Source organism: Camelus ferus, chromosome X (genome assembly GCF_009834535.1).
Source record: "Camelus ferus isolate YT-003-E chromosome X, BCGSAC_Cfer_1.0, whole genome shotgun sequence".
NCBI lineage: Eukaryota > Metazoa > Chordata > Mammalia > Artiodactyla > Camelidae > Camelus > Camelus ferus.
Window position 1 is genome coordinate 65868949 of NC_045732.1, and position 16213 is coordinate 65885161.

Here is a 16213-nt window from a genome sequence, read left to right on the forward strand (position 1 = left end):
TAACCATAAGAATAGTCTGTCTTGGCACTATTACTATTTAATCTAGGGACTGCCCTGTGCACTGAAGGATACTTGGCTTCTACCTACAAGATGCAAGTAGCACACTTGTCCTCAGTTGTGATAACCAGAAATGTCACCAGACACTCACACTCTGGAAGCAAAATCACCCCTGGGTGAAATCCACTGCATCAGAAGAAGCTAAAATCAGAAAAGTAAGTAAAATGAAACCGACAAAGGCTTGATCTCCAGAATATAGAAGCAGCCCATATGACTTAATAAGAAAAACACAAACAACCCAATCCAAAAATGGGCAAAAGACCTAAACAAGCAATTCTCCAAGGAAGACATACAAATGATCAATAGACACATGAAAAAATGCTCAATATCACTAATTATCAGAGAAATGCAAGTCAAAACTACAATGAGGTATCACCCCACACCAGTCAGAATGGCCATCATTCAAAAATCCACAAATGACAAATGCTGGAGAGGCTGCAGAGAAAAGGGAACCCTCCTTCACTGCTGGAGGGAATGCAGCTTGGTGCAACCACTGTGGAAAACAGTATGGAGATTCCTCAAAAGACTAGGAATAGACTTAACATATGACCCAGGAATCCCACTCCTAGGCATATATCCAGAAGGAACCCTACTTCAGGATGACACCTGCACCCCAATGTTCATAGCAGCTTTATTTACAATAGCTAAGACATGGAAACAGCCTAAATGTCCATCAACAGATGACTGGATAAAGAAGATGTGGTCTATTTATACAATGGAATACTCTTGAGCCATAAAAACCTACAACATAATGCCATTTGCAGCAACATGGATGCTCCTGGAGAATGTCATTCTAAGTGAAGTAAGCCAGAAAGAGAAAGAAAAATACCATATGAGATCGTTTATATGTGGAATCTAAAAAAAAAAAAAAAAAAGCATAAATACAAAACAGAAATAGACTCATAGACATAGAATACAAACTTGTTGTTGCCAAGGGAGCAGGGGGTGGGAAGGGATAGACTGGGAGTTTGAAATTTGTAGATACTGACAGGCATATGTAGAATAGATAAACAAGATTATACTGTATAGCACAGGGAAATATATACAAGATCTTTTGGTAGCTCACAGCAAAAAAAAATGTGACAATGAATATATGTATGTTCATGTATAACTGAAAAATTGTGCTCTACACTGGAATTTGATACAACATTGTAAAATGATTATAAATCAATAAAAAATGTTAAAAAAGAGAAAAGTGAATCAAAGTTGCCTCTGGACTCTAGAGAGTGGTCCTGAATCTAGGGAAGAGCCAGAGGGAAAATTACTTGTTTTCATCATAAACTCTGTACTAATTGCTTTGCCATCATGTGTATGTACTGTTCTGATAAATATTAATGTTTATAAAAATATTATAGAAGTGAAAACAATGGGATTTTGAGATAGGCTAGCAATATGGGATGAGAGAGAAGGAAGGAGTTGGTAATGACTAGGTTTCTGGCAAGTGCAACTGGATGGATGGTGGTTGTATTCACCAAGACAGGTAACACAGGAATGAAAACAGTTTTGGGACTGGGGAATGATAACTCCAATTTCAAATACTTTGAAATATCTGTAGGATATGCAATCTGTAGGCATCAAATAAATTAATTTTGAACTCAGGATATATAGACTTCTGAATCATTAACATATAAGTGATAACTGAAGCCATGCAATGGATGAGATTGCTGGAAAGAGAAGAGACTTAAGAACAAGACCTCAAGATACAGAGTACATAACATTCTTGTCTTTTTCATGCATCTGCATCTTTAAAATTAATTAGGGTCATATTATAAGTATTGTTTACCACACTTTTCAAACAAATTTCTCTTTGCAGACATAATGCACATTTATTGAAGATATTTCTCAAACATGTTTAGATAAGCACAAACTCCAGTCCAGAGCCAAAATTGCAGCTTGAATACTAGGCAAATTAAACAGACACTGAGCACTAACTATGTGCAAAGCAGATGGAGATTCCGTAGTAAACAAAACAGGTACCATTCTTGTGTTCATAGAGCTTATCACCTAGTGGGGAATACAGGCAAAGATAATGGAAAATACAATGGAGTGTGATGAATGCTAAGAAAATTAATTATGAAAAGCCACTTCAACTAAAAATGCAATGGGATGTGATTTAAGCATCTTTTGTGTCACCCAATTTTCTCTTAATTGGCACAAGCTCAGTTGCCAGGACATGAAGAAACTGTGTTGTGTGTTACTTTGCCCCCTGTGTTGTGTAGTAAGAAAGCCCAGGAAGGCTGGCAGAGAACATGGAGTTATTTGCCTTTCTGGGCCTGACTACAGGCTCTGTCTAAATCAAGCCTCACAGTATGCTGGGCTCTAACTCCTTCATAGAGAACATCTCCATGAATTGTAAATTAGTTTTATGCTTGACAGTCTGTTCAGTTAATTTTTCAGAAAATCTCTAGCTGTGATTCTACTTTCTCAAGACAGCCACTAGAGAACACTGAATTCCAGAAGAGGAAGAGACTGTATCTTGCTATGTTTTTTTCTTCCTTCCTTCCTTCCTTCCTTTCTTTCTTTCTTCCTTTCTTATAGTAAGAACATTTAACATGAGTTCTAGCCTTTTAACAAATTTGTGTATTTCTTAAAGGTAAGAAAGGTGCACAAGTTGACAGCTGGAGCCACCATGGAGCAGAAAATCTGTAAACAGAAGCATAGGGAGATTAGACCAAAAAAGAAGTCACAGAGACAGGTCATATTTGCAGGAAGTAATCTGTCCCCAAGGTTACACTGGCGATGAGTTCAGCCCTGAGCAGCAGGAGAGAGAAGAGATTGCACTTTTAACAGCCCCACGGCTACCTCACTCTAATGACTTGCACCATAAAAAAAATCTTGGTATCAGTGAAGACAATCCTGGCCCTAGTCCTAGATGAACCTTCTGCAAATAACTGGTTCAATAAAACCTGATATTCCCCAAAGATGGGGAATCAAAATGGAACTTCACAAGAGGTGAAGAGATATGGTAGTGCACCAAAAAAGAGAAAATGAACCTGAGAAATACATGGCAGATAAAGAAAACTAATCTGAAAAAAAGTAGGAAAAGTTGTCACCAAATATTTCACCATGAATTAGAATGTTTTAGTGAAGCAATTAAGCAAGAGCTCAAGAAAGGGGAGGCAAGACAAGAATGAGCTGAAATATCAGCTGTCAAGCCTCAGGGAAAATGAAGAAGAAATTTAACAATCAAAGAAATGAAGGCAAAGTGACAGAAACACGAGGAAGAAAGAAACTATAGCAAAAGTCTAGCAATTAGTGTCAAATCTATGCAAATTTAGGAGGAAGACCAAAACAAATGTGGTAATTATGGTTACAGAACAAATGTAATGGTGATAATAAACTCGGAGTAGAAATTATATAATTAACAACAATTGGGAAAGGAAAGAAAAGAAGGTGGGAGGCAATGTAAATATGTTGATTTTCTTATCCTTAGTAGCTGGGGGTCAAAAGATAACATCTAATGTAGGCAAATCTGCCACAGTAATCAGGCAAGAAAAAGAAATAAAAGGGATCCAAATTGGAAAAGAAGAGGTTAAATTGTCACTATATGCAAATGACATGATACTATACATAGAAAGCCCTAAAAGCTCCACATAAAAACTTCTAGAGCTAATAAAAGAATTCGGCAAGGTAGCAGGATACAAGATTAATGTACAAAAATCAGTTGCATTTCTTTACACTAACAATGAATCAACAGAAAAGAAAGTAAAGAAACAATCCCTTTTAAAACTGCACACAAAGCAATAAAATACTTACAAATAAATCTGATCAAGGAGGTGAAAGACTTATACATGGAGAACTACAAAACATTGATTAAGGAAATTAAAGATGACTTAAAGAAATGGAAAGATATCCCATGCCCTTGGATTGGAGGAATCAATATTGTTAAAATGGTCACACTGCCCAAGGCAATCTACAGATTTAATGCAATCCCTATCAAATTACCCAGGACATTTTTTTACAGAAATGGAACAAGTGATCCTAAGTTTTATATGGAATCACAAAAGACCCAGAATTGCCAAAGCAATACTGAAGAAAAAGAATGAATCTGGAGGAATAATCCTCCTAGACTTCAGACAATATTACAGAGCTACCATAATCAAAACAGCATGGTATTGGCATAAAAACAGACATATAGATCAATGAAACAGAATAGAGAGCCCAGAAATAAATCCAGATACCTATGGTCAATCTTTGACAAAGGAAGCAAGAGTATACAATGGAGAAAAGACAGTCTTTTCAGCAAGTGGTGCTGGGAAAACTGTATAGCAGCATGTAGATCAATGAAGTTAGAACACTCCCTCACTCCATACACAAAAATAAACTCAAAATGGCTTAAAATCTTAAATATAAGACACAATAAATCTCCTAGAAGAAAACATAGGCAAAACTTTATCTGACATAAATCTTAGCAACGTTCTCCTAGAGCAGTCTACCCAGGCAATAGAAATAGGAGCAAAAATAAACAAATGGGACCTAATTAAACTCAGAAGCTTTTGCACAGCAAAGGAAACCATAAGCAAAACAAAATGACAACCTACGGAATGGGAGAAAATATTTGCAAATGATGCAACTGACAAATGCTTAATTTCCAGAGTATATAAACAGCTCATACAACTTAATAACAAAAAAACAAACAACCCAATCCAAAAATGGGCAGCGGACTTAAACAAGCAATTCTCCAATGAAGACATACAAATGGCTAATAGGCACATGAAAAAATGCTCAATATCATTAATTATCAGAGAAATGCAAATCAAAACTACAATGAGGTATCACCTCACACCAGTCAGAATGGCCATCATTCAAAAGTCCACAAATGATAAATGCTGGAGAGGCTGTGGAGAAAAGGGAACCTTCCTACACTGCTGGTGGGAATGTAGTTTGGTGCATTATGGAAAACAGTATGGAGACTCCTCAAAAAACAAGATATTTACCCTATGATCCCGCAATACCACTTCTGGGTATATATCCAGAGGGAACTCTAATGTGAAAAGATACATGCATCCCAATGTTCATAGCAGCACTATATACAATAGCCAAGACATGGAATCAACCTAAATGTCCATTGACAAATGACTGGATAAAGAACTTGTGGTATATTTACACAATGGAACTCTGCCATAAAAAAAGAATAAAATAATGCCATTTACAGCAACATGGATGGGCATGGAGAATGTCATTCTAAGTGAAGTAAGCCAGAAAGAGAAAGAAAAATACCACACGATATCACTCATATGTGGAATCTAAAAAAAAAAAAAAAAAGACACTATGAACTCATGTGTAAAACAGAAGCAGACTCGCAGACTTAGTTAAAAATCTTATGATTACCAGGGAAAGGGGGTGGGAAGGAATAGATTTGGGAGTTTGAGATTTACAAATGTTAGCCACTGTATATAAAAATAGATTTAAAATTTTTCTTTTGTATAGCACAAGGAACTACATTCAATATCTTGTATAACCTTTAATGGAAAAAATATGAAAACGAATATATGTGTGTATATGTATGACTGGGACATCGTGCTATACACCAGAGATTGACACATTGTAATTGACTGTAAAATAAAAAAAAAATAAAGTAGACAAATCTGGCAATAGGGGTCTAAGTATATTGAGCAGTACAAAGATAAACACTAAGAAATACAATTTAATCAACTTAATTGGGTGGATGAAAAGAGTAAAGAGAGAAGAAAAGAAAAAGAATTATGTATAAGCATTGAATAATTATTTGTAATATCAAGGGAAATGGGGAAAAACCCTAAATATCCACACATAAGGGGCTCACTAAATAATTATGGCATATTTACACAATAAAACACTATTTATATATAAAATCTCTCTGGAATGATGCACAAGAAACTGATAACATTGCCTGTGTTGGAAGAGAACTGGGTAGTGGCGACAGAGATATTAGAGGAAGATTTTCAATGTATACCTTTTGTTATCTTTTGAATTTTGAATTACTAACATGCTATTTATTTTTTTAATAAATTAAATTTAAATTTAAGATGAAACTTAAAGACTTGGTTGAACTGTCTTTGCACAGCCTTGTAGATATTATGTTATGTGAGATGACTGATACATGCTTTGTAGAGCTTCCTGACTCTACATACATCTCTCTTTATTCTAGACTCCTGAGGACTGAGGCAATCATCAGGGCAGTGTCCCAGTTACTCATCTGGCCCCCTGCATGCCTGCCCATACTTTTTTTTCTTCTTTTAAAAAAAATTATTGTAGTATAGTCAGTTTACAGTGTTGTGTCAGTCCCTGCCCATTCTTAACCCTGATCTGGTGCAGTCCCATTAACATGTGACGGGAACAATGTTATAAAAATATTTAACCAAACTACATCTAATTCCCCCTGTAAATAATGTTCTCATATATCCCATTCACAATTAAGATTAAATAGTTGGGGATTATAACTTCACACAAAGAGATACAAGCTATTGTGTGTACTTGGATCAAGAAACAGTTCTCAAAACTCATTTTTTAAAACTTATAACCATAAATTTAGAGTTTCCTAAATTCTAAAAGCTCTCATCACATATCAAAAAGCAGGCCTGGAAGACTCTGGCCATAGATCTTTGCTGCAAACTATAGGTAAGAGAACTCGGGACCTAAAGGAAGTGTCTATCAGAGAGAAACTTTGTGGAGGTAGGGAGGGGAGAAGAAGGGAGAACAGCCAACCACATTTATCCTGGCTCAAATCAAACCCTAGATCTAAACCCTAGAGGGGGATGGGTATTAGAAATGACCAGATGAGTTACTGGAAAAACCTCAGAGCACTGGGATTAGTTTCTCATTTCCCTAGACACAAACTTTGAAAAGTATGGGGTCCAGCATGGGGCAGCTCAACTGGTAAGATAGAAAAGGCTGAGAGAGACGGCTGATGGTAACACCTCCTATCACTTCCCTTACCTCCACATGCCCTCTCTAGTTGGGAAAGTCACCAAATCCATCTACTACATAATTTAAAGGCCTGGATAGTGAAAAATACAGAATTCCGGATATATAGTTACCCACTGACAATTGTTCCTTGCAAGATGCAAATATTTATTCAGAGGGGGGGGTGTGTGTGACATGGTTATTTGGAGTGCTTATTTGCAGTAATAACTTGAGCCATCAAACTACCTTTCCTTCCTTCAAAATCATCCCACATCCAGATATCCAAGAACAAGGAACAATAGAATACTAATGGCTAGACTTAATGGAGACCATGCTAGGGTTAAAGAAACATGATTGAATAAACCAAAAGAACCAGTTTGAATTATCCCACTGCCAGGGGAGAAGGAGGAAGAAAATATAAAAGTACAATGAAAGAAATTAAAGGGCCTATAGGAAGAGTTCTAAGAAAAGAGCATTTGTGGAACAATAGGGCTCAGTGCCTTGTCCCTGTCCCCTTCCTTCCGGAGTTATGATGGTGAAGCACATGACTATCCCCTCTTCTCACCACTGTTCCATAGCAGCAGAAAACACAGATATGTCTAGTGTGCTGGCCTATGGTTTAAGGACAGCAGAGTTGAAGTACCGTAGAACCATAGGAGATGTAAAGACCATGACCTTTCACAAAGCAACAGAAACAGAAACCCAAAGAAATGTGAAAGATCATTACAAAGAACACTTCACAGGGGACAAAGAAGAATCTAAATAAATGTATTTTGGTGGGAAAATTGTAAAGTTACCAATTAAACCATGAACTTAGCACATTTCAATCAAAACACTAAACACAGATTCTGCAATCAATGACATTAGTATAATTAATCACACACTTAGAGAAAATTAAGGTACGAGACCTACCTCAAACCAAATGTACACAAACATACACACACACCACTAGTAGGTTAACAAAGGAGCTTACTGTGAAAAGGAAACTATTTGTATTGGAAAGAGATACAGTCAAATGTTTTTTTAATAACATTGGGCTGTCAAAGGCTGTCCTAAATACAATAAAAAAAAAAAAGAAATCCAACAGGAAAACATTGAAAGACACAAAAAAGCATAAATTTCTGATTAACCAAAAATATCACACACACAAAAAAAATCAAAGGAAGGGTTAAAAGAAACCACTGCAACCTGGGATTTCAATATGTAACAACAACCATATATCAAGTGACGCTGAAGGGTACCAAATAAATTGTGCAGAAAGTCTATACGTAGAAAATAAACTTGCTTTTCTGTCATACAAATAAAGCAATTTTGGTGAGGCAAGAAACCAGTCCCGTTTCCCTTGGTGCTAAAGCAGGCAGGTGAGGTGGGGGCTCCTAAGTTTCCTGTGGGCCAGAACACGTCCTGAGAAGGTGCCCAGGGCAGAGGCCTGCTCACAAGCACCAACACAGCCTCCCTGCCAACACACACCCCACCTGCCACAGGCCTCCCAGTGGGCGGAGGGTCCCTGAGTCAGTGAGGAGCTCCTGGGAGGAAGGGGTGTGTCTCAGGAGGGACGTCAGCAGCAGGAAGCCACAGAGGGGATTCTCTGCTGGATACATGAAGGTCTCAGAACACGCCAGCCATACCCTGAGACAGGGTGATTAGTGGTGCTGGGTTAATAGGTTATCCATTTGGAAAAATGAGTAAATTTGGATCGAGCTCTCATCTTGCACGAAAGGAAATTCCAAGTACACCCATGAGACAACCCTTTAAGCTGAAAGGCATGAAAGAATTAGGAAGCCATATAGGAGACCCTTTTTGTAATCAGGGAGTGGGGAGGCTCGTCCTAAGCCACACAGAAAAGCAAGAGGCAGTAAGGGGAAAACAGCCTTCAGGGTGAACAGGAGGCCATGAGCAGAGCAAAGAGGGAAGTGACAGAGTGTGAGGTGATCTGTGCAGCATGAGTAGCAGCAGAGAAGGGACTGGCTGGTGCCCCGAGGACTGTGCTGCCCTGTGCTGCAGTGCCCATAGCATCCTAGACCAACCCGTGGCCCCTAGAAGGCAGGTGGCAGTGAGTGCTGCACACAGCTGCCAAAGTCTTAGCCAAAAGGTGCTGTGGTGGCCCAGCACAGAGAGTGACTTGATGAGGGCTGTGGGGGTCCTTGGTGACACTTCAGAGTGAGAGGATTGTGGTTGAAGCTGCACTGAGCGTGGCACTTAGGGCCAAGGTGGGGATGCAGGGTCTGAGACTGGATGTGTCAGTCGGGAAGCTGATGTCTGCAATCTCGCCTGCACTTATGAGTGGGGTGGGGGGTGGCGGTGGGACGAGTTAGGTGGCAGGATACGTTTCCAGGAGAGGTAGCAGACTGGGAGGCACTGGGAGTCGGTGCAGAAGCCAGGACCTACAGGCACAAAATGACAACACGATAATGAGATGACGAAGGGAAACCTGGGCCCCTTCTGGAGTTGGAAGGCAGTCTGTGGAGGCAGTTCCAGATTTTCCCAAGAGTCGGCTTCGCCTGGGGCGGCCCCATCAAGGCAGGGCCCCTCTCCACAGACCGTGACAAGTTCAAGCTTTGATGACCTTGTCTAGTGTTTGCTATGGGGAAACCAGGCAAGGATCTCTGTTGGTTGCAGCAGACAGGTAGGTAAGTTTTGTGCTTGGTGGCCCCGTGCTGTTTCACTCTTGAATTAAGCATGGGAGGGGGCAGCATCATCTTTCCAGTACTGATAGCCTCTGAATGTTTTATTCAGGCTGTGACTGGCAGGCATGCCCCCGCCCCCGCCCCCACCCCTCTGCATCCCTAGGCAGAATCCACGGGGAACTGGGCTCCTGTCCTGGAGCAGCAACCAACCAAGGGATGAAGGGCTGACCAGAGGCCTGAGCCTCCCCCAACACAGGGAGTGTTTTCGGGAGGGCGGTGCCAGCAAACGGAGAGGGGGCTCTTGGCTTGGGCTGAGACCACACCGTGGAGAAACTTCGATGCCGGCAGGCTTCCCTGTGACAGAGTTGCTCAGGAGATGTGGGCAGAACGTCTCCAGGGCCCTCCCTGCGATAAGAGTCAGCTATCTTGGCTTGATAGCTGCCGACTGCCTGCCTGCCTCGAAGATGGTGGACCACTGCCTGTGGCAGGACTCAAACGGGGATTCCGCAGAGTGCAGAGGAGGAGGGAGGCGCATGTTAATTTGGGACCCTGAGCCAGGAGGAAGGAGAAAATGCTCTTTTCCCAGAGATTAAAGACGCTGAACAATAAGGTGTTGCTGAAGATGGCAGTGGCCAAGCAGGCTCCACTGGGACAAGAAGATGTGGGGGCTGTGTGCAGGGCCAGTCTGCACGGGAAACAGATTGCTCAGCCCACCTGAGGCTGGCTCGGGAGAAAGCGGGGCCGCATTAGCAGCTCTTAGAAAACAAGACAGGGCCCCAGAGCAAGCAAAGGAAGCCCCAGAGGGGTGAACCTTGCTGGGGGTGCCAAAGTCACATGCTGGCCAACCAAGGCACCAGAGCCTGGGAAGAGGCAGCAGTGTCCCTGTTCCAGCTTGGAGGATTCCCCAGTGATGGTCCTGGGACTTGGCAGGCACCTGTGACCACTAGTCAGCTCAAAGCGTGGGCTGGATGTGTTCAAGCAAGAGAGTGGCAACCCACCTGCACCCCAAACTCTGGGAGAAGGGAGGAAATATTGAAGTAAAACTAAGCTCTGTATGGAGGAGAGCAGGAGGCAGAGCGCTCGTAGAGCGCTGATGCCCAGGGAGGCCAGGAGAGGGCACCAGGCTCCGAAGCAGCACTGCCCAAGGGAAGCTTCTTGTCCACTGTGTTGGCCAGGGCTTTGAGGAAGAGGACCATTTCATGACACATCAAAAACATGCATGGACCTGGCTTTGGTGATGCAGGGGCTAAGGCTTGCTGGGAGGAGTCTGGAAATGTTGGGAGGGGTGGTGGAATGAGTTGCCCAGATTCCTGGAGTGGTTCAGTGTGCAGGGCTGGGTTCTGCTTTTCCTCCAAGGGGTGCCGGAAGCTTGGATGGAGGGGGTGGAGATGTCTCCGGATGGCTGGACCAGCCATGGCCTTGCCAAGCACCCTCAGCATCTGCCCCAACCCCGATCCCCTCGGGGAGTTCATGGAGGCCTCCACTGTCCCCTTCCTGGATCCCACTGAGGTACCAGGGATGGGGCAGAAAGGGGGTTCCTCAGAGGAAGCAAGGGCCAAGCCTTCTCACTCAGCCAGGAATCTGGGCTTGGCATCCCAAGGAAGGGAGGGGGCCTGGAAGTAAGTTTAACAGCTGCTTCTCAGCAGAGAGAGCACAGCACAAAGTAAGCACTCAGCAAGTGGCAACTGCTACTGTTATAACTGTGCATTAAATGTGCAGGGATGGGTTGCCCAGTGGCCCCCAGGGACGTGTAGACAAACCCCCAGAATACTGACCTTCCTCTCGAGGCCAGCAGTCAAGGAAAGACACCTTCATCGAGGGAGGGATTCTCTGCACCAGGCACTGTGCTGCCTGCCTCACAGGTGTTGTCTCTTTTAGTCCTCCCAACAGTCCATCTAATTCCACCCCCCGCACCCCTGCCCCCATTCCCCTCGCTCCACCCTGCACCCCCAGCCCCTTCTGGAGGCTTATCCGGAGCCCTGCAGCCCATCTCTACCCCTGCCTCTTGTGGGCTCTGCTAAGCGTGCATTTGTCAGGGAGCAAACCCCCCAGTTAGTCAGCGTGGACCGTGTAGTTTTGTCTTTCTCTTCGTGCAGACTATAAATTCAAGGACAAGAACCATGTCTCGTTTTTGCCAATCAAAGCACACAACTTTATTGATGATACATACAAATAAATGCAGGCTTGGCTGGAGGGAGTTAAGTCAGTACAGCACATAGAAGGGGAGTGTACTTTTTTGGATGAACAGGTTTACCATCCATCGGGTCGGGTCGTGAGGAAGAGACAGTAAATGAAGAAGAATTCAACCTAAGCAGCAACCAACGCATTTTCGGCACAAGCTCCCATACGCATCTGGTCTCCACAAAACAGTCCAGCTTAGACAGGGAGACCACCACGGGCAAGGCATCCCTTGTGAGGCGAGAATATGTTGTTCTTTAACCGCAGCTGGCAGCTAAAATGATCCCTTGACCACAGGAAGAAGGCTGCAAGGGAGTAATTTACAATGCACATTGCCTGCAGACTGCAAAAACCAAGAGGGTACTCCAGGCTCTGTGGGAACCCCTGCCTGGCCAATCAGAGTGTGGTCCTTGATCTAGCAACTGTAACTCTCACCCCGTGAGGTGGTGATTGGTTAAGGCCAGATCTTCAATAGCACCCACTGCAGAGTCTTTGGGTGAGAACACAAGGGTGTGTTCACCAGTCGGGTCTTGGTTTGGGGTGAATCCGTCCCATTCTGTTGGAGGGGGCCATTTAGGAGGCCAGAATGTGTGGGAAAAGCTGTCTGTCTGCATTTCTGATAAGGAGGGACCAGAAAGACAGCAGCAGTGGGCCACTCAGCAACTCCCCTGCCAACACTGGCTTTTCAGACAAACCCGTCAATGGTTTCAAACCCTGCACCTCAGCATATCCACTTCCCTCTGATATCAAAGGAAACTTCAAGTCTGAAACGGACTTGGCAAGCATGTTATTAATAACTGTCATGCTTATTAACAAATTTAATCCGGCCTGCTGCAGAAATGAGTTGCAGCAAAGCAACACAGTCTCCTGACACACTTCATTGATGTACATCTTAATCTGGCCCTGATTTTCACCACTCGCGTTCACGTTACCTGGGGCACAGAAAGCCTTCTCCCCCTCAACAGCAGGGTTGGGAGTAGGGATCGTGTTTCCAGCAATGGAGAGGCTGGCCAAATGACTATTGATATCGTGGCTAAATGAAAAACCAGCATCCCTGGGCCGAACTAACAACAGTTTCCCCTGAATGAAAGGGCTCTTGGAGAGGCCAAGAACACACGTGAAATTTTTATAGCTTTGTGCACTCCAAGTATTTTTATGTTCGTAAGGGAATGGGCGCTGTTTTATTGGGTGTGTTCGGTTGGCCTTGCCCCCACCTGAAGGCCTGTCCTCAGTGCCACCAGGGGCCCCAGGTTCAGTCCAATCTCCATCCTCACTCCAGGGCCTAGCCATAGTTGTGAAATCAAACCAAATCTCAGGCTCCGCCTCATTCAGCTCCTGGTCATCTTCCCATTCCTCTTCCTCCTCCTCCAACTTCTCACTATCACCTCTTCCTATAGTTAATTTGTAAACACAGTAGCAAGCACCAGCCCCAATCATCAGTCCTGCTGCCATCCAACCCACTTCCCGAGCCCGGCCCATACTCAAGTCCGTGCCAGCCTGGGGGCAGGGTAGGAGAGGGCCTTGCTTCACCTGATTGAAGATGGTTCTTATGGCCAGGGTGAGTATTGGTGGAGGGTAGATGCCTTCAGCCTATCCCAGGCTCCTGTAGCTCTCTTGTAATGAATCTGTGGTGAAAAATAACATTAGGGCTTTGAGTTGTGCCTGAATTCGTGCTTTACCAGACAGAGTGGAGTTTGAGTTCTGGTTGAGAGAGGTGGCTTATTGGGCAACTATTTCTTTGTTCTTTTCTGTTATCGTCTGTCTACCCTCAGGATCCACCATTGCTCTTCCAGGGCCTACAGAGAAGGGCAGGGGATGGGTCTGTGCTATGACAGACAGGAGGGTGACATGGAGAGGTTGACCTGCAGGTAGTGTCCTCTTCCACCCCCAACCCCCCACCCCCCAAAGACTCACAGCTAGTCTCTCCCACCAGTCTCTTCCAAAGTCAGGTAAATTCTTTCTTCTTCCCTTGTCTTCTGTGGTCAATGCTCCTTCCACAGTGACTGAGGGACAATCCAGCAGAAGGACAGATGGAAAGACAAGATAGCCAGCTTTGCAGAACTGAAAGTGTAGTGGATGTATCAGTACTGAGAACACAGGTCCCAATACCCGCTTTTCTGAATTTCCAGCCTTTGAGTTTAAAATATTTCTCACACCGTCCTGACTTTCTTAACGCAGGCTTCCCGCGCCTCCCCCCGTCGTCCGCCATTTCCCCAGCAAAGGCCGCCACACCCCTTTCCCTGCACTGAAATGGGAGAAAGAAGGGGCCGGGAGGGGGCGACTTGGACCCGGCCCGCACAGATCCCAGGCCCCTCCTCCGCCATCCCCACAGCCACCCCTACCCAGGGGTCAGGACTCATCTCACATTCACACCGACCTGCACGTCCCAAGGCAGTTTGCTCCTTCCCTCGCCACGACTTTTTCCAGCGACCTACGGGCCAACAAATCTATAAACCTGCAGACAGACGGGGGACCGAGGGGACGGAGTTCTTGGTGGACGGAGCAGCACTCAGGACACAAGTGCCGTGATTGTGGACCGTTTCTTTCCTCGGAGTCTCTGTACTAGCCATTCAGTCCCCTCACCCGCCGCCCGAAGTCCCTCAGTTCTCTCTACTAAAATGGGCACGAGGAGGGGGACAGCGGTATTTAGAAAGTAGGCGAGAAGGGGACACAGCCCCGATCGGCCCAACTCAGATCCTTGGCGTTCTTGGCTATCTCCCATCCCCATCTCCCTCCAAAGAGAGCCCAGGCTCTACCGACCTGCACGGTCCGGGCTAATTTGCTTCTTCCTTCACGCGCCTGCAGAGTAATAGGGGGCTGGTACCCAGACGGAGGCGACTAGCAGTACTTCTGCTCCAAGCAGCTCTTGGTCACGTGACGACCACGTCACCAGTGAGCTCTGGCCCCCAATTTCCACTCCCACAAGCAGTGCAGCAGGCGCCAGTCTGCCCCGTATCTCCCCCCATCACACTGGGCCCTGTCACTCTTTTCCTCTGTAACAATACCAGAAACCAGAAGTAGCTGTGGCTCTCTGGTGTTTGAATTTGCTTCTCCCTAATGACAGGAAGGGGCAGCATCTTTTCCTGGGTCTATCCTTCACTTATACTTCTTTTTCGGGAAATGTCTTATCCTTTCCTTGGCTCTGAAACTCGTGTCCGCCCTTTCTTAATTTCTACCCCTTCTCACATCCAGTCTCTGCACCAAAATTAAGTGGGAGGAGCAGGAGTAAACGTCCAAGTCAGATTTTGGGGAATATTCTAATAAATTTATGTTCTATTTCATCCATCCTTCCTTTTTTATTGGCTCAAGCTTACACTATTTTATAATCAGAAAATACCGTACATGTATATGTATGTGTATGTGTGTATATGTATGTGTATGTGTGTGTATGTATATATATACACACACACACACACATATAACTAAAAAACAAGATTTCCTAGTTAATAGGGAAGTCTCATAGATTTAAGTTAATTTATACCACATTGAAAATACTTTCTTCTGACTGCACAGGAAATAGCAGCTTTCAAACATCATATTAAAATTAAAAAACATATCCTTACAAATAAGACCAGTGTACTTCCAATATGGTTTATAAATTGATGGATAAAATGAATCTGTAGTGAGGTGGTCAGTGTTTTAATCATGACCAGTTTAGATAAGTGAAGCACTATCCCTTTCTTCTTCCTGGCTGAACTCAAGTAGTGTTAGGTATCAGAAGACTGAGCTCGTCACAGAAGACTGCAGCTGGCTTTCATTCTGGCTTTAAAGGGCAGACTTTATGCAGACCCCAAATTCAGATGAATCTTACATCTTTAGATGAACCTTACAAATTAGTAACTTCACAGATTAGCTTGCTTTTCATTCAAAGGTCTTTATTTAAAATCTGTTCTGAAGTTTGATAATGAAACCCATAAATCATCCAGAACTTAGAGAATTCCCTGCTATCCCATTCATGAAAATGAGACTCAGTAGATGGACTTTTCATTTGATCATGACACTGGTGATATACCTCTGGTATCTGTCACTCTTGCACTGTGCGTCCCCCTAGCAGAGGCTAGTGTTCAGCATCTTCCAATAGAGATAGTGGTGGAGGGTCTGTGTGTGACTGAATCACTGCAACACCCTCGAGATCCATGCCATTTTTCTCTCACAAAAAGCACAGTATATAGGCTCCCAAACAGCCACCAGGAGAGAGGTTTTTTCATTCCCTGCCTTCTGTTACAATTTCAGTCCACGGCCCTTACAAGCCCCTCAGAATAATCCCCGAACTCAGGGACAAAGTATGCAGAAGTTAGTCCCCAGACATCCAGCTGTCCCTGCTAGGGAGTCATACTCTAAATATAGACCCTTCAGGCAGCCTCTTTCTTAGAATGTTGAAATATGACACCCCAGCAGGAAGCTCCCTGTGTGAGAGGCCCCAGTGTCGAGGAGGCCCCTCTGGGAGGTGGACCAGGAAGCCCAGA

General features: G+C 44.0%; 1 protein-coding gene across 3 annotated transcripts; it reads right to left on the bottom strand.

Moving 5' to 3' along the window:
• Positions 1-11694: 11694 nt before the first annotated feature.
• ARMCX6 (armadillo repeat containing X-linked 6) lies at positions 11695-14655 on the bottom strand. Of its 3 annotated transcripts, XR_004318294.1 has the most exons (5): positions 14508-14654; positions 14125-14202; positions 13662-13808; positions 13278-13372; positions 11695-12052 (listed from the first exon to the last, which is right to left on the bottom strand). XR_004318294.1 is itself a non-coding variant. In XM_032476059.1 (4 exons), exon 4 carries the CDS (start codon positions 13224-13226, stop codon positions 12321-12323), a length of 906 nt encoding a protein of 301 aa, XP_032331950.1. In that variant the 5' UTR covers positions 13227-13372; positions 13662-13808; positions 14125-14202; positions 14508-14655; the 3' UTR covers positions 11695-12320. The 3 variants fall into 3 exon arrangements, 2 of the variants coding, with proteins under 2 accessions (XP_032331950.1, XP_032331951.1); XM_032476059.1 differs by having other exon boundaries at positions 11695-13372; positions 14508-14655; XM_032476060.1 differs by having other exon boundaries at positions 11695-13372; positions 14125-14178; positions 14508-14642.
• Positions 14656-16213: the final 1558 nt, after the last annotated feature.

Coding starts and splice junctions, on each gene's coding strand:
- ARMCX6 (XM_032476059.1), bottom strand. CDS start 13,226: ATGGGCCGGGCTCGGGAAGTGGGTTGGATGGCAGCAGGACTGATGATT.